Source organism: Thamnophis sirtalis, unplaced genomic scaffold (genome assembly GCF_051295495.1).
Source record: "Thamnophis sirtalis isolate CommonGarterSnake01/CBP01778 unplaced genomic scaffold, rThaSir2_p1.2 scaffold_13, whole genome shotgun sequence".
NCBI lineage: Eukaryota > Metazoa > Chordata > Lepidosauria > Squamata > Natricidae > Thamnophis > Thamnophis sirtalis.
In genome coordinates this window covers 18571612-18597691 of record NW_028261393.1, presented here as the reverse complement: position 1 = coordinate 18597691, position 26080 = coordinate 18571612, and the positions used below count along the sequence as shown (strand labels likewise).

The window sequence follows — 26080 nt, the reverse complement described above, 5'->3', positions numbered from 1 at the left end:
ATCTATCTATCTATCTATCTATCTATCTATCTATCTATCTATCTATCTATCTATCTATCTATCTATCTATCATCTGTCTCTGTCTGTCTGTCTATCTATCTATCTGTATCTATCTATCTATCTATCTATCTATCTATCTATCTATCTATCTATCTATCTATCTATCTATCTTATCTTTCTATCTATCTATCTATCTTATCTATCTATCTATCTATCTATCTATCTATCTTATCTATCTATCTATCTATCTATCTATCTATCTATCTATCTATCTATCTATCTATATCATCTGTCTCTGTCTGTCTGTCTATCTGTATCTATCTATCTATCTATCTATCTATCTATCTATCTATCTATCTATCTATCTATCTATCTATCTATCTATCTATCTATCTATCTCCATCTGTCTTTGGCTGCTGCTTGGAATTCAGCAGCGACAGAGGCTCTTAACCGGATTGCGCCTTTACGGCCGCTCCGAGGCAGTGGATCCAGGAGGGCCCCTTGGTTTACTGAGGAACTCCGGGAGATGAAGCGCCGAAAGAGACGCCTAGAGCACCGATGGAGATCCAGAAAACCGAGCACTTTTAACATCCAGCATCAGAGTCTACATCCGGGCAATTAGGACGTCAAAAAGAACATACATTGCCTCTCTGATCGCTTCCGCTGAGTCGCGCCCAGCCGCCTTGTTCAGGATAACCCGTTCCCTCCTAAATAGGAGGGATACGAGTGATCCTTTGCAGGGCAGAGCTGAGGACTACGTCCAACTCCTCGCGGACAAAGTTGCTCGGTTTAGGACGGACCTGGACTCCAATCCCGCAGAACCAGCTGAGGCACCAAGGGATAATCTGGTAGGACATCACTGGATTGATTTTCAGGCTGTTACCCCTGAGGACGTGGACAAGGCCATGAGAGCTATAAGTGCCTCCACATGTGTACTGGACCCGTGCCCCTTCTGGCTGGTTGTTAACAGCAGGGAGGTGACACAGGGCTGGATCCAGGCAGTTGTTGCCGCCTCCCTTCGGGAGGGGGTCTTTCCCCCTGCATTAAAGGCGGCGGTGGTGAGACCCCTCCTGAAGAAACCATCGTTGGATCCAGCCGTCCTAAACAACTATCGTCCAGTCTCCAACCTCCCCTTTGTGGGGAAGGTTGTTGAGAAGGTGGTGGACTTTCAGCTCCAGCGGTCCTTGGAGGAAACCAGTTATCTAGATCCCTTCCAGTCGGGTTTCAGGCCTGGCTACAGCACGGAAACCGCTTTGGTCGCGTTGATCGATGATCTCTGGAGAGCCAGGGATGGAGGTCATGCCTCCATCCTAGTACTCCTTGACCTCTTGGCGGCTTTCGATACCATCGACCATGGTATCCTTCTGCGACGACTGCGGGAGGTGGGGGTGGGAGGCACTGTCTTACGGTGGTTCTCCTCTTACCTCTCGGACAGGTTGCAGTCGGTGTTAGTTGGAGGACAGAGATCGACCCCTAGGCCCCTAATGTATGGGGTGTCGCAGGGTTCGGTCCTGTCCCCCCTCCTTTTTAATATCTACATGAAACCGCTGGGTGAGATCATTCGACGGCACGGGATAAAATACCACCAGTATGCGGACGATACACAGCTGTATCTGTCCGCCCCGTGCCAACTCAATGAAGCGATGGACGTGATGAGCCAGGGCCTCGAGGCTGTTAGGGACTGGATGGGGGTTAACAAGCTTGTACTCAATCCAGATAAGACCGAGTGGCTGCTGTGCTTCCCTCCTACTAATTGGCCAAGTGTTCCATCTCTCAGGCTGGGGGGTCAAATAGTACGCCCCTCAGATAGGGTCCGCAACTTGGGAGTCCTCCTGGACCCACAGCTGACTTTTGAACACCATTTGTCAGCTGTGACCAGGGGGGCATTTGCCCAGGTTCGCCTGGTGCACCAGTTGCGCCCCTACCTGAACCGGGAGGCTCTCACAACAGTCACTCGTGCCCTTGTGACCTCTAGGCTGGAGTACTGCAACGTGCTCTACATGGGGCTGCCCTTGAAGAGTATTCGGCGACTTCAGCTTGTCCAGAATGCGGCCACGCGAGCGATCGTGGGTGCGCCTCGATTTACCCACGTAACACCTATCCTCCGCGAGCTGCACTGGCTGCCTGTTGGTCTCCGGATTCGCTTCAAGGTGCTAGTTGTCACCTACAAAGCTCTTCATGGTATTGGATCTGGGTACTTGAGAGACCGCCTACTGCCAATTACCTCCACTAGACCAATAAGATCCCACAGACTAGGCCTCCTCCGAATTCCATCAGCCGCCCAGTGTCGACTGGCGACTACCCGGAGGAGGGCCTTCTCTGTGGCTGCTCCGACCCTGTGGAACGAACTCCCCGTGGAGATTCGTACCCTCACCACCCTCCAGGCCTTCCGCATAGCCCTTAAAACCTGGCTGTTCCGACAGGCCTGAGGCTAAAGACTTGTAGCCCCACTTCGAATGGTATGATTGTTGTGTTTTTTAACTGTGTATGGTCTTTATATTTTGTAACTTTGTTTGTTTCCCCCTCCCTTGAATTGTGAGCCGCCCTGAGTCCCTTTCAGGGAAAAGGGCGGCATACAAATAAAGTAAATTCAAATTCAAATTCTTTCTCTGTCTCTGTCTGTCTCTCTCAGGTTACACTAATTTGTATAAATTCACATACTTATTAATGGTCATGCATAATTTGGTTTTGCAAAAGTCTTAGGCACATATCCCTGATACATACATTTTTTAATAGAATGAAATTTTCATATAGCCTTGGTGTTGTTGTTTTTTTTTTGAGAGAGAGAGAGCATATTTTGGAATTCACTCAGAAGGTAACCAATGATTGTAGAGTTGCTTATTCTATTTCAATTTTTTTCATTTATCCCAAGATTATTTGTAATGGGGAAAACATTTTCCGACAAGTGGATTTATGTATTTATGACCTGATTCTGAAGTTCCCATGGCTGACATTCCACCCCACAAATCCCAGGGTTACACAACTGCATTTCAGGCACTTGGCAACCAACCACATTTATGGCCATTTGCAGTGTCCTTGCAGTCATGTGATCTCATTTGGCAAAACCACCCTATACAGATAGTACTCCTATTATGCCCACAACTCTACTGCCGGAGTCAAAAAGAGGGTTGTGAAAATATTTACAGACCCCTCAGATCCTGGACATAAATTGTTTCAACTCCTACCCTCAAAACGACGCTATAGAGCACTGCACACCAAGACAACTAGTCACAAGGACAGTTTTTCCCCGAATGCCATCACCTTGCTAAACAAATAATTCCCTCAACACGGTCAAATTATTCACTATGTCTGCATTACTATTAATATTAATCTTCCCATCGTTCCTACCACCTATCTCCTCCCACTTATGACTATATAACTTTAACTTTGTTGCTTGTATCCTTACGATTTATATCGATTGTTTCCTAGTATGATTTGTACCTTATGACTATAATCAAGTGTTGTACATGCAGCAAAGACAAATTCCTTGGGTATCCAATCACACTTAGCCAATAAAAAATCTATTCTATTCTATTCTATTCTATTCTATTCTATTCTATTGCTAACTAAGGCAGTTATTTAATGAGTCTTGCCTGATTTTATAATCTTTTTTTTGCCACAATTGTTAAGCGAAGCATTGCAGATGTTACGGGAGTCATGCTGTTGTTAAATAAATCCATCTCTCCACCATCGCCACCACTTTGCTTGTTGGAAGCCTCCTGGGAATATTGTACATGGTGGTTATATGACTCTGGGATGTCAGTTGCCGGTTGCCAAGTGCCTGAATTTTGATCATGTGACCATGGGGAAAGCTGTGATAGGTTGTAAATGCGAGGGCCAGTCATAAGTCGCTTTTTTCAGCGCCATTGTAACTACAAATGGTTGTAAATCATTGGCAACCTGTAGAGAACCCTTAGTTTGCTTAACAGCTGTTGCACTTGCTTAATAACCACAGTAGTAGCTTAACTGTTATAAAAAAAGGTTGTAAAATTGAATCGGTGGTGTGAGTGATCTGCTTTATGACTTCCACGACTTACAACCGTAAGGGGCAAATTCCATTATGGCTGCACGTTGAGACCTGCCTGTACTTCCTCTCAGCATTTGACTAATTACTATAGATATCCAACCTCTTTCGCTTGGAAGCTTCAATTGATATTTAATTAATGTTGCCCCAAATGCTGTTCATAGCATCAGGGTCCTCTGCGTAGGATGGAGAGAGATCAAAATGTTAATATCAAAACTATGTGATGAAGTCCTTGCTTTTTTGCCCCTGGTTCCAGGCAGTGCTGCAAATGGTGCAAAACTATGTTAATAAACATAGCTTTGCATTTTCTGCAAGCATGGTCAATTTTTCATCATACCATTTTCTAATTAAAGTTGAAATATAATCCATTGACCGGAAGCAGTGCAGTTCTTGTTAAACTGAAAATAAACATGTCTGAAAAGCAAACAATCCATTTTCTCATCTTCTTTGGAAAAGGTTAGTAAACATACAAGGCGAAAAATAAAGCTGGTTAATTCCCAAATACTTTGGCATATTAGCTTAATATCAAGGTCACCTCTGCATGTTACATTCCCACCATCCTGATACCATCCTATGCCTGGGCAAATAGGTCTGACATTAATGAGGAAAGGGCGCCAGCGCCACATTGAAGGAGTTGCTCACCTTGCCATAAAATAAAGATGTTGCTGGTGTGATTTATTGGTGAAAGGTACAATAGAAAAGTTATAAAGAGAACAACTACATTTCTCAATAAGCCTCTTCATTGGCCCTTGCAGCTGCAGCTGCTGGGAATTGTACTCATCTTCTCTTAAAGGCAGGGGTGGCCTGCTGGGAGTTCGCAGGAGTCCAGGAGAACCTCTAGCTAAGATTCTGTGCAGTTTGGAGAACCCCCGAATCCCACTCTTGGTTGGCCCCACCCACCCCTCCCCCATGCAGCCTGTTTTGGATGCAAGTAAGTGCAGGATGCGCGCAGAGGCTCGGGAGGGGAAAAAACAGGCCTCCGGAGGCTGGGGAGGGCGTTTTGACCTTCTGGAGGCAACTCCCCCTTCTATGGTGCAGGAGGTCGATTAGGCCACACCCACCATGGCCACACCCAGCCAGCAACCGGGCAGAGAATGCCTTGCTAAAATTTTGGAAGTCCACCCCTGCTCAAAGGGTGACAAATTCCTGTCACTGGAACATTATGTTAAAGAATTAACAGTTATGAAAATACTAATAAAACAAAAAGAAAACCAAATACATGATGTGTTTATCAATCCATTAAATCAATAACAAGCTAAATTTCAGTTAGAAGTTAGTATAATAAAGGCATTTCCCCCCCATCCAAGTTCACACACTGCTGGTTAAGCAGCTCTGCATGACGGGAACAGAGAAATTTGTAAGGAATACATTATTCAGCATTTTTTTTTCAATTATAGCCAGATTGGCTGGGAATTCTGAAACATATTTGATTGGGCATCTTAAAACAAAGAATCCCAGAAGGCAAATCTGTTTACTAGAATACTTAGAATTTGAAACTGAGACAGTGGAGTGAGAATTCTGATCTTTTGGGTATTGTGAAGATGATCTGAATTTTTATGTATAACTCGAAGGATAAAAGCCTGGACCAGTTTATTGATAATCCTTAGAATTTTCCTATATTGCTTCTTTCTGATGCTCGTAATACTGTCTTCTTTAACTTGATATGTTAAGGTGTGGTCAGAAAGTAGCTTATCTAATTCCTAGGCCATCTTGACAGCCCCAGGTTAGGGAGATATTTTATAAATAACTTACAAATTCCTCATCACCTCATCTTTGCTACCCACCTACATACCCACTCATAAATAGTACAAACCAACTAGTATTTTCCATTTGGGGAAATTTTTCATAGATATCTAGACTATTAAATAGATTCTTCAGAAACTTAAAAATAGAATAGCAGTAAATTTGACTAGATGCTGGTAGTGAAATCGTAAAAATATTTTTGTCTGTGAAAGACTTACCGGTAGTTGCTTCAAACAAACAAACAAATCTGAATTCTCTGTTCTATACAACCAATTTCATTGTATACATGATGTACAATGACAATAAAGGCTATACTCTGTGCTGTAAATTGCAAATATGTGAATTGCAACAATTAGAAGGGAAAACTCTTCTTCCCTTTCCTAAGGATGGCAACTAACTTTTCTAACATCAAGGGTGGTGGTGGTGGTGGTGGTGGTGGTGGTGGTGGTGGTGATATTTACTTCCATTTTTTGTGTGCTGGGTTTCTCAAAACAAAACAAAACTTTTGTGGCTTCACAAATAGTGAAGTGGGTACATGGGACCTATAACCACACAAGAAAATTGAATATAGCTGAGCGCCTATTCCCAACACTGTAGCTTCTGGATTCTGGCCAGCAGGATTGTCTGCTGGGTATGATGGTCAAAATTATCAAGATGGCAACAGCAATAGTGCAATCAAAATTCTGCAACCTACCAAAAAATCAAGCAGACTTTCAGCTGCAAAGTTGTGATTGCCATCTTGATTTTTTAATCTGTGGTTACTCTGGCTCTATTTGGCTTAGTAGCTTCTGGTTGTAAGATTCAGGCTGCATTTCTAGCAAGGAAGAAAACATTGGAGGGGCCCTTCCTTTTTGGTGCCTGTATCAGTACAAACCAGAAATGTCATGTTCAGAATGGAAGGTTAAGATGCAAGGTTTAGTTTAGTTTACTTTATTGTCATTGCACATTGTACAATCAAATTAAATGCCATCTTCAGCTTACATTATAATTATAAAAATAAAAAGACAAACACACATCCTTCACATGCTATATAATTGAAAAGCGAATATTGCAATCATATTGCACTATACCAGTGATGGCTAACCTTTTTCCCATCACGTGCCAAAAGCGGAGGACGTGCAGGGGGGTCGTGCATGGGTGTGCCACACCCATAATCTATGTGCATGACCCATGCACGCATGCGCGTGACACCCCCTCCGTGCATGCCCCTCCGCTTTTGGCACGTGATGAACCCATTTTTCGCTCTCTCCAGGCTCCAGACGCTTTCTAGGAGCCTAGAGATGACGAAAACAGCCTCCCCTGCCCCTCTGAGGCCCTGCCAAGGCTTCCCGTCCATCGGGAATGGACTTCCGGTTTGGCCGTAGGGCTGTTTTTTGTCCTATCTGCCACTGTGGAGTTGGCAAACCATACACAGGTGCAGTAAGTTAGAATACTCTCTATGGTGCAGCAGTAGAAGGTCACCAGCAGTTTTTCATTCACTTGTTGTTTCCCGAGAAGTCTCAGCTAGTATAACCTCTGCTGGGCCCTTTTGACCAGGGCTGCAATGTGAGTTGCCCCAAGTCAGGTCCTCTTTTATGATAACACCCACAAACCTAAAACTGGCCACTTGCTCTACTCGGTCTCCATTGATAGGTTGCTATATGCACAGAGATGGAGAGAGGAGCGTAGACCACAACGGAAGAGTTTGCGACTAATGCTGCTAGCCAAGATGATGAATTTGACTGCCTTGATTAGAGACAATACAGGTAGTCCTCAACTTACAACTGCTTGTTTAGTGATTGTTACAATAGCACTGAAAGAAATGACTTAATGATGTTTTTCACACGACAGTTGCAGCATCCTCATAGTCACGTGATCAAAATCTAGATGTTTGGCAACTGGTTCATATTTATGACCGTTGCAGTGTCCCGGGGTCATGTGACCACCTTTTGCAACTTTTTGACAAGCAAAGTCAATGGGGGAATCAGATTCACTTACCAGCCATGTTATTAACTTCACAATTGCAGTGATTCACTTAATACATGTGACAAGAACAGTTGTAAAATGGGGCAGAATTTATTTACCAACTGTTACACTTAGCAACAGAAATTTTGGGCTCAGTTGTCAACGTAAGTCAGGGACTACCTGTATTTGGGCTATATTTCTTAAAATTTGGAGACTGCTGTTAGATTTCTTACAAGACAAGGAGACAAATCATGGCTTTTGATTTTGAGGATTAGATTTGATGTAACCAGAGAAATATTGTGCATTTAAAATTATATAGTTGTCCATATTTGACAATATGCATTCAATTAAAATTAAGACAAGAATGCATTATACATATTGGTTCTTTGGAATGTTGAGCATTGGTATTTTATGATATTTTAAGTATTGGTACTATTCTTAAAAACTTAGAGGTTGTATTATTGTTTCTGTATTGAAAAAAAATCAGGTCCCTATTGTTATATGTTCGATTAATGATATTTTGTCACTTTTTAACTTATCTCATTATTCCCTTTTCCTTTTATGTTAGTTTATGTTTTAATGCCTGATTTTGAAATTTAATAAAGTTATTTTTTTTTAAAGGGAAGTTTAATATGTAAAATTTCTTGCACTTTGCACCATACAGACAGATGTGAAAACCACAGGAATTCACCAATGTCTTTATTCCTCTTTGATGATTTGGGAGTAGAGCTCAGCTTAACATCTTGGGGGAAAGTTATTTGGCTGTCTGTTCTTCTTACTCAGATGGTAAATCCTGTTTATTCTGCAGGCAAAGCGGGAGCCGGCTTGGATAGAGAGAGACATGAAAACCACAGAGAAGGTAAGGCTCAGTCAGTTACGTTCTCACCCACTTCTTAGGAAAGATTCTTTCTTTTGCACCTGACTTTTTCAGAGAGGGCGGATGCTGTAAGATGATTGGCATCGTTCTGCATTGGACTGAAGCTGAATTAACATAGGACTTCTTGCATTCTTTCCTTCTGAGGTTATAGGCTCTCATGATGCTCTGTTTGAGCCCATGTTTGGAAGTGCAGAAGACTGGTGCATTTGTGCAGGGCAGAGGGGGGATTTTAAGTTCTTGCTTCATCTCCAAAGCAGAAGAGAGACTGAAGTTGATTTTCAGAACCAATCAGCCTGGAGAGATGAAGCTAACCTGCTATTCTGATGCATATGGCTAAAAATCTGGGGTTATTATTTCATGAAAAAAAAAGATCGCAACTGAAGGACCTATGCTAAATTTCTTGTGGTTTTAGCTGTTGAAAAAATCTTAGCATGGGCCTTTTAAAAGAAATAATCTTAAGGGCCTTTGGTGTTGGATGTCCCTTAAAATTGGGGTTCCCTTTTCAAAGTTTATAAATCAAAGCAAAAACAAACACATAGCCCTTTGCATAAGATGGTGCTTTCCAAATGTGTTGACTTTTGCATCTCTACATATTCTGAGTATTTAATAAAGTAGAGCACCCCAAGTTGTGAATGGTAGATCTGAATTACATTTCTTTAGTTGGTTAGCTTTTCTTTGTTTATTTATATTCCACGTTTATTATTTTTACACATAATTCAAGACAGTGAACATATCCAACACATTGTCCTCTTCCTGTTTTACCCACAACAGCAACTCTTTGAAGTGGGCTGGACTGAGAGAGAATGACTGGCCCAAGTCACCCAGCTGGCTTTCATGGCTAAGGTGGGCCTTGAACTCAGGCAGGAAACCCTATACCATTTCAGACAAATGGTTATCAACATCTTCTTAAAAACTTCCAGTGTTGGAGAATTCACAACTTCTGGAGGCAAGTTGTTCCACTGATTAATTGTTCAGGAAATTTCTTCTTAGTTCTAGGTTGCTTCTCTCCTTGATTAGTTTCCATCCATTACTTCTTGTCCTGCCCTTGGGTGCTTTGGAGAATAACTTGACTCCCTCTTCTTGTGGCATTCCCTAAGATATTGAAAGACTGCTATCATGTCTCCCCTGGTCCTTCTTTTAATCAAACTAGACATACTCAATTCCAGTAACCGTTCTTTATGTTTTAGCCTCCAGTCCCCTAATCATTTTTGTTGCTCTTCTCTGCACTCTCTCTAGAATCTCAGCATCTTTTTTACATCATGGGATTTTGGTTCTATGTTTTTTAGTTGCTCCAACCACATTTAATTATTGTTACATTGACTTTCAAATTCAAATCTGAAGAGAAACTCTGGTTGATACTTAGGACTCTGGCAGCAAACCGTATCAACCATTAGCACCAGTCAATGGTATCTGTGATTCATTTTTGAAGGTTCAGTTGGCTGAGTTTCGTGTTTAATGAATAAAGTAAATAATAATGATGATGATAATGATGATGATAATGATAATAATAATGATAATAATGATAATAATAATGACAATGATAATAATAATAATAATAATAATAATAATAATCATCATCATCATCATCATCATCATCATCATCATCATCATCATCATCATCATCATCAGCCTGGGGGAAGAACAAGGCCTTCATGGGCTTACAGATAGTCCTTGAATTAGATCACAAATGAGATTAGAATTTCTATTGCTAAGCAAGGCAAAGTGAATCTTGCCCAATTTTACGATATTTTTGCCATCACTGTTCTAAGATATCCAGAGCTGTTCCAGTCCCCTGCCATATTTGCTATATACTGATCTAGGTGTTCCAACATGATATAATGTTGTGTTTCTGGTTTCTGAGATGTTTTTGGGAGCATCCAATGACCCTACTACACAACAGAATTTTATGGTACCCATAGAAGAGAATATTTGTAGTTCAGGGTTGAACTGTGGGGTCCTTAATGCTGTCTGAGCCTAATGGCCATCTGTGGCTCTCCATATGAACCTCCTCTCTTGTGTCCATCTCCTGCCCACCCACTCCTCCTCCCATTTTTCCTTCTTTCCTTCAAAAATTGGGATAAAGGCTGAAAAGACACACAGAAGCTGTCAGGGGCAGCTTACCTTAGTTCTGGAAGAACTCCAGATCTTGCCCACATTATTCTAAGCTTAGTTTCTCAATCAGCAAACAGAAAAAGACTTCTTTGAAAAGAAGGGCAAAGGGGAACCTGGAGTTCCCAAGAAGTTAAATGCTCTGCCCATGTTTTGCATTTGCTGCCATGGTTCCCTATCTGTATTATTTTTATTTCTACAAGATGTTTCTGGGGCTGCAGGGGAAGGGAAGAAGCATTCTTGAGAACAACAATTGGGACCCTCAGAGAGCTTTCAGTACCTCTTACATGCTTTAAATAAAAAAAGGAAAAAATGGTATCAACCAGAAATTGCCTGCTCTAATGCCAAGTGTCATTGGAACAATCTCATGCAGTCACGTAAGCACATACAGGATGCTTGTGGACACCCAAGGATTGCCTGTCATGTTGCTTTGCTGCATGTCAACTTCCCATGCTTTGGTATTTAAAACATTTAAAACAATAAAAATGGAGCTAGGCGACTTGACTTCCATTCCATCGTAACAGTTCATCCCATTTAGCATCCCAATTAGAATAGAATAGAATTCTTTATTGTTCAAGTGTGATTGGACACACAAGGAATTTGTCTTTGGTGCAGATGCCCTCAGTGTACATAAAGAAAAATAGAATACATTCATCAAGAATCATAAGATACAACCTTTAGTGATAGTCATAGGTTACTAATAAGCAATCAAATGGTACTGGGAAACAAATAAAACAATATAAATTGGAAAGATACAAGCAACATGGTTATAGTAATAAATGGGAAGAGATAGGTACTAGGAAGGATGAGAAGAATAATAGTAATACAATTTTAGTAGTATTTTGACAGTGTTGTTGGAATTAGTTATTTAGCAAAGTGATGGCATTTGGGGAAAAACTGTCCTCGGTGTCTAGTTGTTCTGGTGTGCAGTGCCCTATAGCATTGTTTTGAGGGCAGAAGTTGAAACAATTAATTTCTAGGATGTGTGGGATCTGTAGATATTTTCACAGCCATCTTTTTGACTTGTGCAGTATACAGATCCTCAATGGAAGGCAGGTTGGTAGCAATTGTTTTTTTCTGCAGTTCTAATTATCCGTTGAAGTCTGTGTCTGTCTTGTTGGGTTGCAGAGCAAAATTAACAAGCATGTTGACTTAGATCCAGCATACGAACACGCAAGACATCGGGCCATTCGAATGGCCAATCAACAACTTCTCAGAATTTAAATATAGCATCAAACGAACAGCCAGTCACGTGACCAACTGACCACACTGGCACACAAGACATAGCGTATTTTTCAGAGTATAAGACGCACCTTTTTCCCTCAAAAAAGTGGCTGTAAATCTGCGTGCATCTTATACACTGAATACAGCATTTTTTGCCTGAAACCCTGCCCCCTTCACCAAAATGGCCATGCAGAGCCTTTAGGAGGCTTGCAGAGTGCTCCTGGGGGCTGGGGAGGGCAGAAATGAATGAAAAACAGGCAATTTTTTGCTCAATTTGCCTCCCCAGCCCCAAGGAGCACTCTGCAAGCCCCCTAAAGGCTATGCATGCCCTTTTTTTGAAAACAAAATGAGCCCGTTTTTGTGAAAAACAGGCCATTTTGGGGAGGTCTGCAGAGTGCAAAAACTTTTTTTTTTAATTTGCCTCTTCAAAATCTTGGAATATCTTATAATCCAGTGCATCTTATACTCCAAAAAATATGGTATGTAAATTAAGGAGGAGTAGAACAAGACACTTTGACCAAAGTCACACTGATGATGTTACCTAGCCTGGTAACGAAACGTTCGAGAGCTAAATGGCAAGCTCAGAAATTAAACAATTGCCAAAGCTTACCCTATTGCATAACCCTGAAATGAATGACTAAATCTTGCTGTTATTAGAGAGGAAATTAACTCTTTCAGGGAGCAAAATTGCTGAAGTTATGGGTAGAAGCTTGGTCTTAAATAAAAAATAAAACTGGGACGTGCGAGAGTTGACGTGTTTGAAGTTTACATACCACAACCCATGGTACAGAAGAAGTGGAGGCAGGAAGCCCTGTTTTAACCTCCTTTGCATTTAGAGCTAAGCAGCCTCCACACTTCCGGCGGGTTTGCTTTTATGGTGGGAGCGGGTCCTCTGTGAAATCAAGTGCGCCTGATCGGATGGTGTGCCTGTAGCCTTCAACCATGTTCCTGTAGGGATCTTGCAGCTGGAGATGGGCTGTTTTGACCAGGATGGGGACAGTGGAAATGGCTAAGCAGCTCAAGCTTCCTTGCCTGTTTGCCTTTCTAACGCAGTTGACTCTGGGGAAACGGCGTGCCGAAGCCTGCAACCTGTCCTTGATTTCTGCTAGCAATGTCAGTAACCCGGTTAGTAGAGCAGGCCAGCTCCTCTCTGGTTACGCGTGTCTGCTTGTTTGCTCATGAGTTGGGGCAACGAGGCAGCTTCAGGGATGATGAATGGTGAGGTGGATTGGAAAAATTCTTATTTTGGGTAGTTCTCTCAGCTGCATAGGAGGGTCTTTATTTCAGCTTTCTCCAGGCTGGCATGCTCTGGGTATCTTGATCCATAGCTTTTACAATTGCTGCCCTATAACTAAAGTGGGTTAAAATTATGGGACTTTTCCACTAGTGCGATAGAAGGATGCCAGGCTGGGAAAAAACTGTAGTAGTGGTGAGGAACATAGCCAAAAGTTTCATCCTAGGTGAACAGCTGGGTTGGATGGATCATGATTGTGTCGGAGAAACATTGTCCCAGTCAGGAGGAGGGGTCAAGCGGGGAATCAGTCTGGAATTGTTAAGTAGAGACAAGAGGGCAAATCCTACCTCCCTTGGATGCTGTTGAACCTTATCTAGTCTTTCCCAGGGGCAACTGCCAGTCTGGGAAGATTGCTGTGAAATAGGCATTGAACAATGAAGCAGATAGTATATGCAGTATCTCTGTGGGTCTGATTGTTCGTGTGGGTCTGATTGTTCTTGTGGGTCTGATTGTTCGTGTGGGTCTGATTGTTCACACCCGGCAGATCGCTACAGAATTCACTCCATGCGACCGTGACTTACTTTGATAAAGAAGTTTAGAATTTGCTCCAGGAAAGTCCTTACTCTAATTCCAAGCTATTGTAGTTTGTTTTTAATAAAGTTTTGTTGGATTGGGTCAGAGCACGTTCAGTAAACACAATTTGTCTCTCAGCTATGTTAAACTTAGATATCTGGAAATTAGTCCTGTTAAGAATAATACAACTTTACCAGAATGGCATCCAACCAAGAAACATCTGCTGGCTGGTTTCATAAGGCTCAGTTCTTGTTTAATAGAGAAGGCATGGAAACCTCCGAACTGTCCAACCTTGTGAGACAAACAAAAGTGATTGAAGGCGGGCAATGAAAGAAGCATGAATGTCCACAAGAGTAGAGTAAGGCTACTTGATTGAAGAGGCTATGCCTACTGAAGTGGGAAAGGGCAAAGCTCACAGGCAGAGCAGTCCTTGGACCCTTCAAGTGAGGCTGCAAAATTTCCTGGGTTGAATATGGATGAGAGACTGCTTCATCCTGCTGCCATCTGGATATATCTGATGGCAACTGCCTTCATTCCCAAGTTAGTCCACGGTGGCTAGACAAATGCTGAGAGTTATAGTCTAACAGGGGATGTTAGCTTGGGAAGATGAAAGACTGTAGATCAGGGAGCTCCAACCTTGGCGACTCTAAGACTTGTGGACTTCAGTTCCCAGAACTCCCCAGCCAGTTCATCTTCATCCTGGATGAACTCCTGGGATGGCTTACACACATCATACGTCTGGAAATTATCACAGTAGCTTGTACAAGGAAGCTTTTTTCTGTGGGAAGCTTTTTTCCAGGGACATTTCTGCAGAAATGCAGGCAACATTCACTGTCCGCAATGACCTCAGACAAAGATTGGGAAAGAGTTATTTTCTGCCAAAATCTAGAATTCCTTTGCCCCAGTCTGGAAACACTCTAGTTGTGTGGACTTCAGCCGCCAGAATCCTTCAACAAAGTCTAGCCAGCGCTTAGGATTCTGAGCATTATACTTTACATCTCTGGAAGATGCTCAGATTAGAGTATTCTAGTTAATACTTTCCTACATAGGGTTATGACTTGATAGTAAGTACATATTAAATTATATAGTTTGGTTTTGGCTTAGTGTAATGTGAGAAGAAAATCAGTGATTATATTATGGTTTATTTTCATGACAGCTAACCACAGTTTGGTATCATGTGTTGTCATGACTTACCGATAGGAGTAATGATGTAGTGGAGTAATGATGTCATTCATGCTTCAGTTTCCTAGTTTGTTCCTTGGCTTGTCTTTGTGCTCTTTGTCTAAACTTCTAATCAATTCAGAGGGAGATAAAATAAAAGTGGCAAAAATATGAAGGGAATCATACCAGGAATTGGTCAAAAAAGCCTTGATTAACTTCAAGATTGACTCTAGCTTGCTCAAGAAAGTACAATAAACAATGATTTGGTTATCCAACATCATCTTAAAAACTTCCGGTGTTGGAGATTTCACAACTTCTGGAGGCAAGTTGTTCCACTGATCAATTGTTCTAACTGTCAGGAATTTTCTTCTTAGTTCTAAGTTGCTTCTCTCCTTGATTAGTTTCTATACATTACTTCTTGTCCTTCTTGTTTCTACTCACTGCTCCTTGTCCTACCCTCAGGTACTTTGGAGAATAGCTTGACTCCCTCTTCTTTATGGCAGCCCCTGAGACACTGCTATCATTTGGTGTCTGGATAATAATCCATAAGCAGCTGATTAGTCATGATAGTTACACGTTGGCATGATTACAGGCAGTATATTACTTTGGGAATGAGTTCTTAATCTCACGTCCTACTTGTGAGTTTTCTAAAGATACAGTATTTCTTAGGAATGCCTCAATTCAGATTTCTGCCTGGAACAGAAGGCACCTCCAATGGCCTTTCCAAATCTCTCATTCTCTGAAAAATGCTGAACCTAGAGCAGCCTTCGTTGACTTAGCAGAACCATTTCTAAGTTCCTTAGAGTTTTTATTTTCTTTTTCTATTATAGTAATCATAGTTAGATCTATACCCTGCCTTTTCTCCTGTAACTCAAGGCAATAAACAGACCATCCCTCAGTTTTTCTGCATAACCACCATCCTATGAGTCAGGTTGGGCTGAGAAAACATAATTGGCCCCAAATCCTGGGGAGCTTCCTTGGCTAATGCTGGAATTGAACCTGGGTCTACTTGGACCTGCTCCAATGTTTCCACGCTGCCCAGGACTTTTATAAGTGGTATTTGGCAAAGTGTTCACCAGCATTTTGGTCATTAGCAAAACTGCCCCCTCCCCCAGGGGTGGGATTGAAAACTGTTAGCACAGTTCTCTGCCTGGTTGCTGGGTGGGCAAGGACGGGGGGGTGTTACTCGGCCTCCTGCACCGGGGGGGGGGAGTTTTCACCCTCCCCAGGCTCCGGAGGCTTTCCTTGAGCCTCTGCGAGGGCGAAAATAGCCTCTCCTGGGCTCCAGAGGCCCATTTCCGGATTTCTGGAACTTCTGGGATGCCCATTTTTCACCCTCCCAGAGCCTCTGCGCGGGCCCTGCACTTACCTAGCATAATGAACAGGCTGCGTGAGGACTCCTGGGAGGGGAGGAGCAGGGTGGGCAGGGCCAGCCAGTCCTTCCAACTACCAGTTTGGTGACCCAGATGCAAAATTAGCATCCGGTTCGCCCAAACCGGTCCGAACCGGCTGAATTCCCCCTCCCACATCTGTGAGCGTAGCTTGTGGTTACTTATTCCTTCTAAGGATTCTAAGAGAGAAGCATGTTTTTGACTGGAATTTGATTCTAGGCAAAGCATTTTCAGCTTGTGCCAGTTGCAAGCACTGGCACCGTCTCAATCTCCCCCAAGCAGAGAGGAAGGATTGCTGGGCCAAAGGCTTCCAAGAGATGGTGTGTGTGTATGTGGGGGGGGGGGGTCTACTGAACAGCTCAGGAGGCTGAACAGATGGCTTGGGGAAGCTGGCAGGATGCCTGTGGTGTTTGTGCCAGCCACAGAAACTGTGTTTTGCAACAAACTCGAGCTTATGTTTGCGATACAGTGGGTAATTTAGATGGCGTAAACATTCACCCACCCAAAGGGATGAGAAGAAGATGGCAAAAGAAAAGAGTGATGTTGTGAGTGTGGAATTAGGAAGCGGGAAACACACATATGGGATGGATGAAAAGAGCAAAATGATTGCAAGTTATCAAGCTGTGGATCTGGCAACTTGTCGACTGTGTGCACCAGGGCACCGGAGCTTCAAGACTCAAAGGGTTGCCTGTATATTCATAGAATAACAGAGTTGGAAGGGACCTTGGGTGTCTTCTAGTCCAACCCTCTGCTTAGGCAGGAAACCCACTTCAGACAAATGGTTATCTAACATCTTAAAAACTTCCAGTATTGGAGCCTTCACAACTTCTGGAGGCAAGCTGTTCCACTGATTAATTGTTCTGTCAGGAAATTTCTCCTTAGTTCTAGGTTCATTCTCTCCTTGATTAGTTTCCACCCATTGCTTCATGTCCTGCCTTCTGGTGCTTTGGAGAATAGCTTGACTCCCTCTTCTTTGTGGCAGCCCCTGAAATATTGGAACACTGCTATCATGTCTCCCCTAGTCCTTCTTTTCATTAAACAATCATGCCCAGTTCCTGCATATGTTCTTCATATGTTTTCCCCTAATCATCTTTGTTGTTCTCCTCTGCACTCTTTCTAGAGTCTCAACATCAAACATATTGCTTGCTTTGCCAGATGCATGAGGTGATATGAAGATAGGTTTGTATGTATACAAAATGCATACTTCTGTGGAGGAGGTCCAGGGTTGGGAATGTTGTTATTAAAGACAGGAAGCCAGAAAGCCCTTCATTACTGTTTATTGGATCATAGGTCTCTGAACTTGGCAACTTTAAGACTTGTGGACTTCAACTCCCAGAATTCCCCAGCCAGCATAGAGTTTAGAGACCCTGCACTAGATAAACATAAATGTGGTTTAAAGGGAGAAAAAAGGATAAGGGATCCCCCCCCCAACTTTTAGGATACAAGTCAAGTAAAAAAAAAACCTGGAAGGGCATAAAACATGGTTGAATCTAGGTCTCCAACAGATGGCAAGGCTTCTTTCTTTTTAGGAGCCAAGATGGCGCAGTGGTTAAATGCAGCACTGCAGGCTACTGCTAGATCAGCAGGTCAGCGGTTCAAATCTCACCGGCTCAGGGTTGACTCAGCCTTCCATCCTTCCGAGGTGGGTAAAATGAGGACCCAGATTGTTGGGGGCAATATGCTGACTCTCTGTAAACCGCTTAGAGAGGCCTGAAAGGCCTATGAAGCGGTATATAAGTCTACTGCTATTGCTATTGCTATTTAATTTTCTTTCTGGCTTTTAATGGATAAAACGCTCCAAGCAAGAATGCAACAATTTCATTTATTTTTTCTACATTTATATGCTGTTCCAGTTGTCAGACAGCATTAAGCAGCTTGCAGTCCTACCATGTGCATGTACAAGGTGCATATACGGTGAAAGCAGTAAACATTGCCCGCAATCGCATTTGGTAAAAATGATTAAAAATAGTAAAAATTATTATTATATACAGCTGCCAGTTCTTTAGCTGGTGTTGCCTTTCATTTGCATTGAGCTTTTTCTAAGAACCTCACAGGTCACAGTGAATTGGTATATTGTACGTGCAGATTCAAGCGGTGTGACTTTTAGTAACTGACAGATGGAAATTTTGCCAATATGCAGATTTTCTACGCACCATCCAATATTTGTAGGTCCCTCAATACGCCGATAACCACTGGGAGCACCACAGTTGATTTATACCATAATCTTTCAATTTTCAGAACTTGATATTTTATAATTTTCTCTAATCCTTTGTCTTCTATTCTACTATCTCCTGGTGTTGCCACATCAATTATCCACACTTTCTTCTTCTCAATCACAACTGATTGATTAAGATGTCTTTGTCAGTTTATATTTGTAAATCCCACAATATTTTAATCTACTCATTTTCAACTACTTTTTCAACTCTGCGATCTTACCACTTTTTCATTAACTGGAACATGATAATTTTTACAGATGTTCCAATGAATCATTTGGCTTGTTGTTCATAGTCAGTTTGTGTAATCTTCTTGCACAAGCTGAGTATGAGATCTTCTGTTTCTGCTGTGTCTTGCACAATCTGCACTCTGAATCATTTTATGATTTTTTTTTTCCAATTGTGCCCTTGATGGCATTAGTTTGAACTGCTTACACTGGAGCAGCCAAAAATCAAGCCTTTGGTTTCTGAAGTTAAATATAATAGAAACCCCAACTGATCAACAGGTGCAGCAACCAGCCTTAGCATTGAAAGTAAAGATATTGGACTGGTAGATAACTTCTGTCTTTTAGGATCAACTATCAACAGTAAAGAACCAGCAGTCAAGAAATATGACATAGATTGTTAGTTTACCCACTAATAGACCAGATCAGGAAATCAACTCCACAGGAAGACTAAAATTATCTTTATTAGCATTTACTGTAATAGCAGAAACTTGTAAGTCTAATTATGCTATGCCTTCTTCCCTTTTTCATACTCCAGTAAATCAGGGACACCTCTGCTTGACCTGCTTCTGAATGTTATCTTGTTGTTGTGGATTCTTTTTTTTAAAGTAGAAAATGGCTGTTCCATATTTTCATCAAAATCATGTTTTTTAAGCTTTACCCAGGGGTGGGCTTCAAAAAATTTAGCAACGGGTTCTCTGCCTGGTTGCTGGGTGGGCATGGCCTAGCCAGGCTCCTGCACCATGTCGTGTGTGTGTGTGTGTGTGTGTGTGTGTGTGTGTGTGTGTGTGTGTTGTTGTTGTTGTTGTTGTTGTTGTTGTTGTTTTCGCCTTCTCCGGGCTTTGGAGGCTTTCCTCAAGCATCTGGGAGCAGAAAACTGCCTTCCCTGGGCTCCAGAGGCCCATTTCTGGCCTTTGGGAACTTCTGGAAGACCCAGTTTCCCCTACCTGAGACTCCGTGTGGTCCCTGCTCTTACCTTACAGCCAAAACTGGAGACTCCTGAGAGGGGCAGGGTGGGTGGGGCCAGCAAGGGGTGGGATTTGAAGGCGTTAGCTACAGGTTCTCCCGAACCTGGGCAAATCCATAGCAGCCCATCCCTGGCTTTACCCATGCTAGCCCTTGAAGGGGTAACAATGAAGTCCTCGAAGAAGAAGAGGCTGTGATGCAGCTATGCCGTCAAAGATCATAATCATGACGGCATCAGTTTGAGTTGTGATATTCAAATGGAAATGAAAGTTGGATTTTGAACAAGCGGGAAAGGAAGAATATTGACGTTTTTTTAAACTTTGGTGTTTCAGAAGACCCGCAAGAATGCTATGGATAGCCAGGAAAAAAATAAAAATTAACGACTCATAGAACAAAGCAGTCCATAGTTTTCACCTGAGGCATAAATTACTATTTTCAAACCATCATATTTTATATACATTATTGAAAGACCTAGATTTCTTTCTGGGGGATGGGAGGGAAGGAACTAAACAAAGACCACCAGAAGGGTGGGGGGACTCAAATTACTGTAGCAACTGTTCCACTGTTACAAGGCCTGAAAGCCACCAGATGGAGGTAAAACTTCTCCAGGATAATCTGTCAGGTTATTGAAAAGGACAATATCAACTGGATGGCGCATAATGAAATCAACAAATTGACTCCTTCTGACACAACCTGATTTTTTTAAAAAATATGACAGATATGACATTAATCCGAGGCATTGTAGGACGTTTTAGTTGGACATCTAATTACTCAGGACTCTTCAGAAACTGAAGCTATCTGCCAGGTCAACCTATAAGGCTTAAGCTTCACCACCTTGAATCAAAGATAGCCCTAAGAGCAGGGATGGGCAACTGTGGCAACTTGTATGACTTGTGGACTTCAGCTCCGAGAATCCCTGAGCCATTCCACAGGTCGTACAGTTTCTCAGTGGTACGTTTAAGGCAGGGGTCGGCAACTATAAACACTCAAAAAGGCACAAAAGTCCTAACCAGAAGCCCCCCGTTCCATTCTGGAGCCAACCAGAAATCCCGTTCCCCCCACCATAGAGTCTCCTCCTAGCACAACATCCTTTTTCCTCTACCTGTCCTAACCGAAAGCCCTATCAATTGTGGAGCTGATCGGAAAACCTGCCCCTTACCATAGAGTCTCTTCCTGGCAAGCTGTGCTTCTCTCCCCCCCTCCCCCAAATTGGAAGCTTATCTCAAAATTGTAGCACCGACCGGTGTCAGGGACTCAGGGAGCCACAGCAGAGGGATCAAAGAGCCACATGTGGCTCCAGAGCCGCAGGTTGCTGACCCCTGGTTTAAGGCAAGCCTGTGGTCAACTTTACTGATGCTGATCATGAGCAAAACCTTCCCAAAATTGCCCTTTCTAACTATTGTGCCAATATTCCATCTGTCCCACTTAACCCTTCTAGAAATCCTTTCTAGGGAGTTTGTGAAACAGATGCATTTACTTAAGCCTGTTTTAAAACTGCAGCTTGGTGAGTCAAGCCTGCCTGGTCTCTCCTCCTAATTGCACCTTATTGTTACCTGCTTTTGCATAAATGAAGTGCACCTGGTCCCTGAACTGGAAGAAATGAAACAAATGCCAAATAGAATTTCTTTCAAAAACATCTTTGTGTTCCTGTTTGTCCGTGGGCAGAAGGGGTCGCATGGTAATGTAGGCTAAATGGATGACTCCCTCCTCTATCTGCCTTTGTATTTTCTTTCGGCCTTGGTATGTCTCTCATTTATCATTGAATATTCATGCCTTCTTTTCTTATATGCTCAGAGCATTTTCATATGCACAAGTTCAATCAATTCACTACAAGTCTTTAAGAAGATATTGGATAGCCATTTGTCTGAAACAGTGTAGGGTTTCTTGCCTAGGCAGGGGGTTGGACTAGAAGACCTCCAAGGTCCCTTCCAACTCTGCTATTGTATTTTAAGGTAAGTATGGTTACTAACATATGCCTGATTTTTAGGGTCACAAGAATTGGCATACTTTTTGCCAACTTGGAGCCAATGTGCATCTTTGGATGCTTGTTATCTTTCCGTTTGCAGTTAACTCTGTGTGTGTGTGTGTGCGCGCGCGCACGTGCACCAGTGTAATGTAACCAGCTCCTTGCTTACCCTGTTTTTGTTTTCCTTTTTCTTCCTTCCCATTCAGAATGAAGGTTCTGTCCAAGAATATACGATCACATACCTTGTGAAAGAAGGTTCCGAGAAGGCCGACCCATCTCAGTTTGAGCTCCTTAAAGTTCTTGGACAGGGCTCTTTTGGCAAGGTGAGGTGATATAGTTCATAGTTTAATGTAAACGGTGTGTGTTTACATTACATTGCTCCAAAACTACTTCCCGTTTCTGTTTCCCCTCAAAATTCTGCTAGATGTGTTGCTGTTTCTCATCTAGACCTTTTCTGCACAGGTCTTTCTTGTCAGAAAAATCACCCCACCAGATAACGGCCACCTCTACGCCATGAAGGTCCTCAAGAAGGCAACTCTGAAAGGTGAGGTGGTCCTGACCCTGTTTTTCCAAAAATACGACAGGGTCTTCTTTTTTATTTTGACCCCTAAAATAAGCGCTTGGCTTTATTTTTGAGGAGATCTTACCATTTTTGAGGTGCAGGAGGCGGCGAGCGTGGTCACCTCATGGCTGCTACTGTGTTGCAATATTTTTTGGGAGGGCTTATTTTAGCGCATGTGCTCAAAAGCCCAATTGGGCTTATTATCTGGGGAGGTCTTATTTTCAGGGAAACAGGTTGCATGCTTACGAATCTAAATTTATTGGCCAGTACAATACATGCGGGACATTCATTAACTTGGCTTTCCTCTAACCCAAGGGTCTGCAAACGTGGCAACTTCAAGACTTGTGGGCTTGTTTGTTTGTTTATTCAACTTGTATGCCGCCCTATTCCCGAGGGACTCAGGGCGGCTAACAAACCAAAGGGAAGGGGAATACAAACAGAACACAAGACAAACAAGTTAAAACGAAACAACAGCCACAACGGTTTAAGTGGGGCCGGGAACTCGTCAGCCCCAGGCCTGTCGGAACAGCCAGGTCTTAGTGGCTTTGCGGAAAGCCGGAAGGGTGGTGAGGGTCCGGATCTCCACGGGGAGATCGTTCCAGAGGGCCGGAGCAGCCACAAAGAAGGCCCTCCCCCGAGGGGTCGACAGTTGACATTGGCTAGCGGATGGTATTCGGAGGAGGCCTAATCTGTGGGATCTAATTGGTCGTAGGGAGGTGATTGGCAGGAGGCGGTCTCTCAACTTCAACTTCAAGTCTTAAAGTTGCCAGGTTTGGAGATCCCTGCTTCTAGCCTCTGTTTGATAATATTCCTTTAAACAATGATTGACTCCGTGCTTCACCGATATGGCCCACAAGTTGCCAACTTTGGGTTGCACTTGTGTCTTGGGGCTGGTGCTGTGCACTTTTTTTAGATCTACTCCACCTTAATTGGGCTCTTCTCTGTTGATAGTGCGTGACCGTGCAAGAACCAAAATGGAAAGAGATATTCTCGTTGAAGTAAACCACCCGTTCATCGTGAAACTCCATTATGGTGAGTACAAGGCTCCGTCTTCTTGATTTGTGGAGGAAAGTAAATCACAGGCAAGTGACTTTTTTGTAGGCTACTTGGTAGGGTAGAGCAGAGTCTCCACCCTACCAAGTAGCAGAGACCGAGCAGAGTCCGAACAGGTAATTATTTAAAGTTCCCAACTAGCATGAGCATAGATGCAGTTGGTTTTCTGGTTGAGGTGTTTATTTATTTACAGCGGGAGTCCCCAACCGTGGCAACTTTAAAAATTGTGGACTTCAACTCCCAGAATTCCTCAGCTGCTAGGCAATTCCTGGAGTTGCAGCCCATTAATCTAAAGTTGCCAAAAAGTTTGGAGACCTCTGATTTACAGTATGCGTTGTTTACTATTGGTGTGCCCTGCTTTTCTGCTCAAGCAAGTCCACATGAACTTTAATATAAATTAAAAAAAATTAAAAGCATTACATTAATATTCTAGGACTTTTCCATGCAAAGCAACACATGTTTCAAACATATTCTTACGAAAAGCTGCTTAAAAGTATAAAAGAAATTGCGCCCATAGGCATCTTTGGATGTGGAATTGGGAGGAACAAATGACACAAGCATGAACAACCTTGCCAGATTAACACTAAAATTCTTGCCAAAGGGACCACAAAATTTTAATGATGATGTATGTACAAAAGTGGTGGGATTCAACTGGTGTAACAACCGGTTTGCTTTGCTCACGCACGGGCCAAAGTTCGCTCTGTGCACACGCACTTCCTTTCAAAACAGCTCTAAAACTTACCTTCTGCTGCAGCCCCGGTGAGTAAAACAGATGAGGCGCTGCAATCCGCTCTGCCGCGCCTATCAGCTGGGCTTCAAACAAAGGAAATATAGGATGGAATAGAGCAGGGGCAGGTGGGCGGCGCCAGCTAATCACCGGAACTACTGATTCGCGTGAACCGGTCCAAACTGGCTGAATCCCACCCCTTATGTACAGGTAGTCCTTGACTTAACAACCATTCATTTGGCAACTGTTCAAAATTACAACAATGCTGGAAAAAAAGTGACTCATGAATGGTCCTCACGCTTATGACTTGTTGCAGCATCTCTGTGGTCATGTGATTGCAGTCCAGGCGCTTGGCAATCGGCTTGTATTTATAATCGTTGTAGCGCCGGGGGGGGTGTCATGTGATCACCATTTGCAAGTTTCCTAGCTGACTTCCAATCAGCAAAGCCCGGGGAAGCCCGATTTACTTAACAATCATGTGATTTGCTTAACCACCACAGCAAAACGGTCATAAAATCAGGCGTGGTCATGGGATGATCATTTTTTTTTATTTGCTAAATGTATTTGCCACCTAGCTGGGGCTACTCTAGGCGGCTTAGAACAATAAAAAGGAAGAAATGAAAGGAGTGTAAATAGAACAGAAGTAACAGAACAGAACGACACCATTTAACAACTGCATTGTTTCTGGTTCCGATTTGTGGTCGTACGTCGAGGACTATGTCATCACTGATGTCATTGCATGTGCATTTTCACTATGAACCTCAGTTCCTAGGGCGCCCCTGTCAGCATAGCCATTTCTGAGAATTTGGGAAGTTGAAGATTATATGTCTGGAAGAGTAGTGGGATCCAAAAAAAATTACTACCAGTTCTGTGGGTGTGGCTTGGTGGGCGTGGCAGGGGAAGGATACTGCAAAGTCCCCATTCCCTCCCCACCCCATCAACCTGCTTTCCAGCTCCATTCTCCTGTGCAGGGCAACAAAGGAAGACCCAATCAATCAGCTGGGACTTGGGAGGCAGAGAGTAGACGGGGGCGGGGCCAGTCAGAGGTGGTATTTGCTCCTAACTACTCAAAAATTCCACTACTGGTTCACCAGAACTGGTCAGAACCGGCTGAATACCACCTCTGCTCTGAAAGCCATGCAGTTTGGGGAAGAATGCCTCAGGTTTAGCATATTTAGCCTTCCCCAGCTTCCATGATGCAAGGCCACCACTGCAGAAGGCTGCCCCAATTGTTTAGGGAATGCTGATTTCTGTTCTTTGCCTTGCATTTCAGCTTTCCAAACAGAAGGGAAAGTGTACCTCATCCTCGACTTTCTCAGAGGGGGGGACCTCTTCATGCGCCTTTCCAAAGAGGTGAGTGTATTTGCATGCTACATGGCTTATGGGATGTTCATTGTTTAATGGAGGTAGGATTTGCAAGATAGAGATTTTGTAAGGATACTGGCATCATTGACCTAAAGCAGTCTTTCGATTGGCAATTTTAAGAGGAAGTAGACTTCAGCTCCCATAATTCCCCAGGCAGCCCATTTTACAGCCTTTTTAGCAACAGTCATTAAGCGGACGCCATGTGTCAACCCTGAAGCTGACCTGGCCAAGGCCATTTTGAAGCTTCAGTGTTGCCACACTGGAGCTAAGGGATAGAGAAGGGGGAATAGAGATAGCTGGGCTTTGTAGCCAAAACAAAATACTTTCTCCTGGGAACCAAGGACATTCCCACAGGTGGTCGGAGAGAAGAAGAGTGAAGTTACCAGTCAACTGGACAACACCTTGATTGGGACCATGTGACTGATTATTTGGGGAAGGAGGAAAACTTTTACTTTTAATTAGGTGAAAACTGGGGGAACATTCAGAATCGGCTTTCACCATATGTGCCAATATGTTATATCCAAATAAAACTGTTCTTTGATGAATTTATCTGGGTAGGAGTTCTGTGTAATATGGGTGTATTACTTGGAACCCTGGTGAAATGAGCCTATGATTTGGTACGGGGTAGTTGTGGCCTGACACTGGAAGTAAATGCTGAGTTATGTCAAAAAGATCATGAATCACAGTCATATGATTGTGGGTTGCTACAACAGACATAAATAGG

The 26080-nt window shown here is 43.0% G+C and overlaps 1 protein-coding gene across 4 annotated transcripts in view; it reads left to right on the top strand.

The window, feature by feature from the left end:
• The window catches only part of RPS6KA1 (ribosomal protein S6 kinase A1), a 121381-nt gene that overhangs the window by 59977 nt on the left and 35324 nt on the right, over positions 1-26080 (top strand). For 3 of the 4 annotated variants that reach the window (XM_087728218.1, XM_087728217.1, XM_087728219.1), the window contains 5 exons: positions 8520-8570; positions 21856-21972; positions 22112-22193; positions 23163-23243; positions 25265-25344. In XM_087728218.1, the coding sequence (XP_087584344.1) occupies positions 8520-8570; positions 21856-21972; positions 22112-22193; positions 23163-23243; positions 25265-25344 (411 nt within the window). Of the gene's footprint in view, positions 1-8519; positions 8571-12974; positions 13047-21855; positions 21973-22111; positions 22194-23162; positions 23244-25264; positions 25345-26080 lie in introns of all 4 variants that reach the window. The other variant, XM_087728220.1, reaches the window with a different exon arrangement.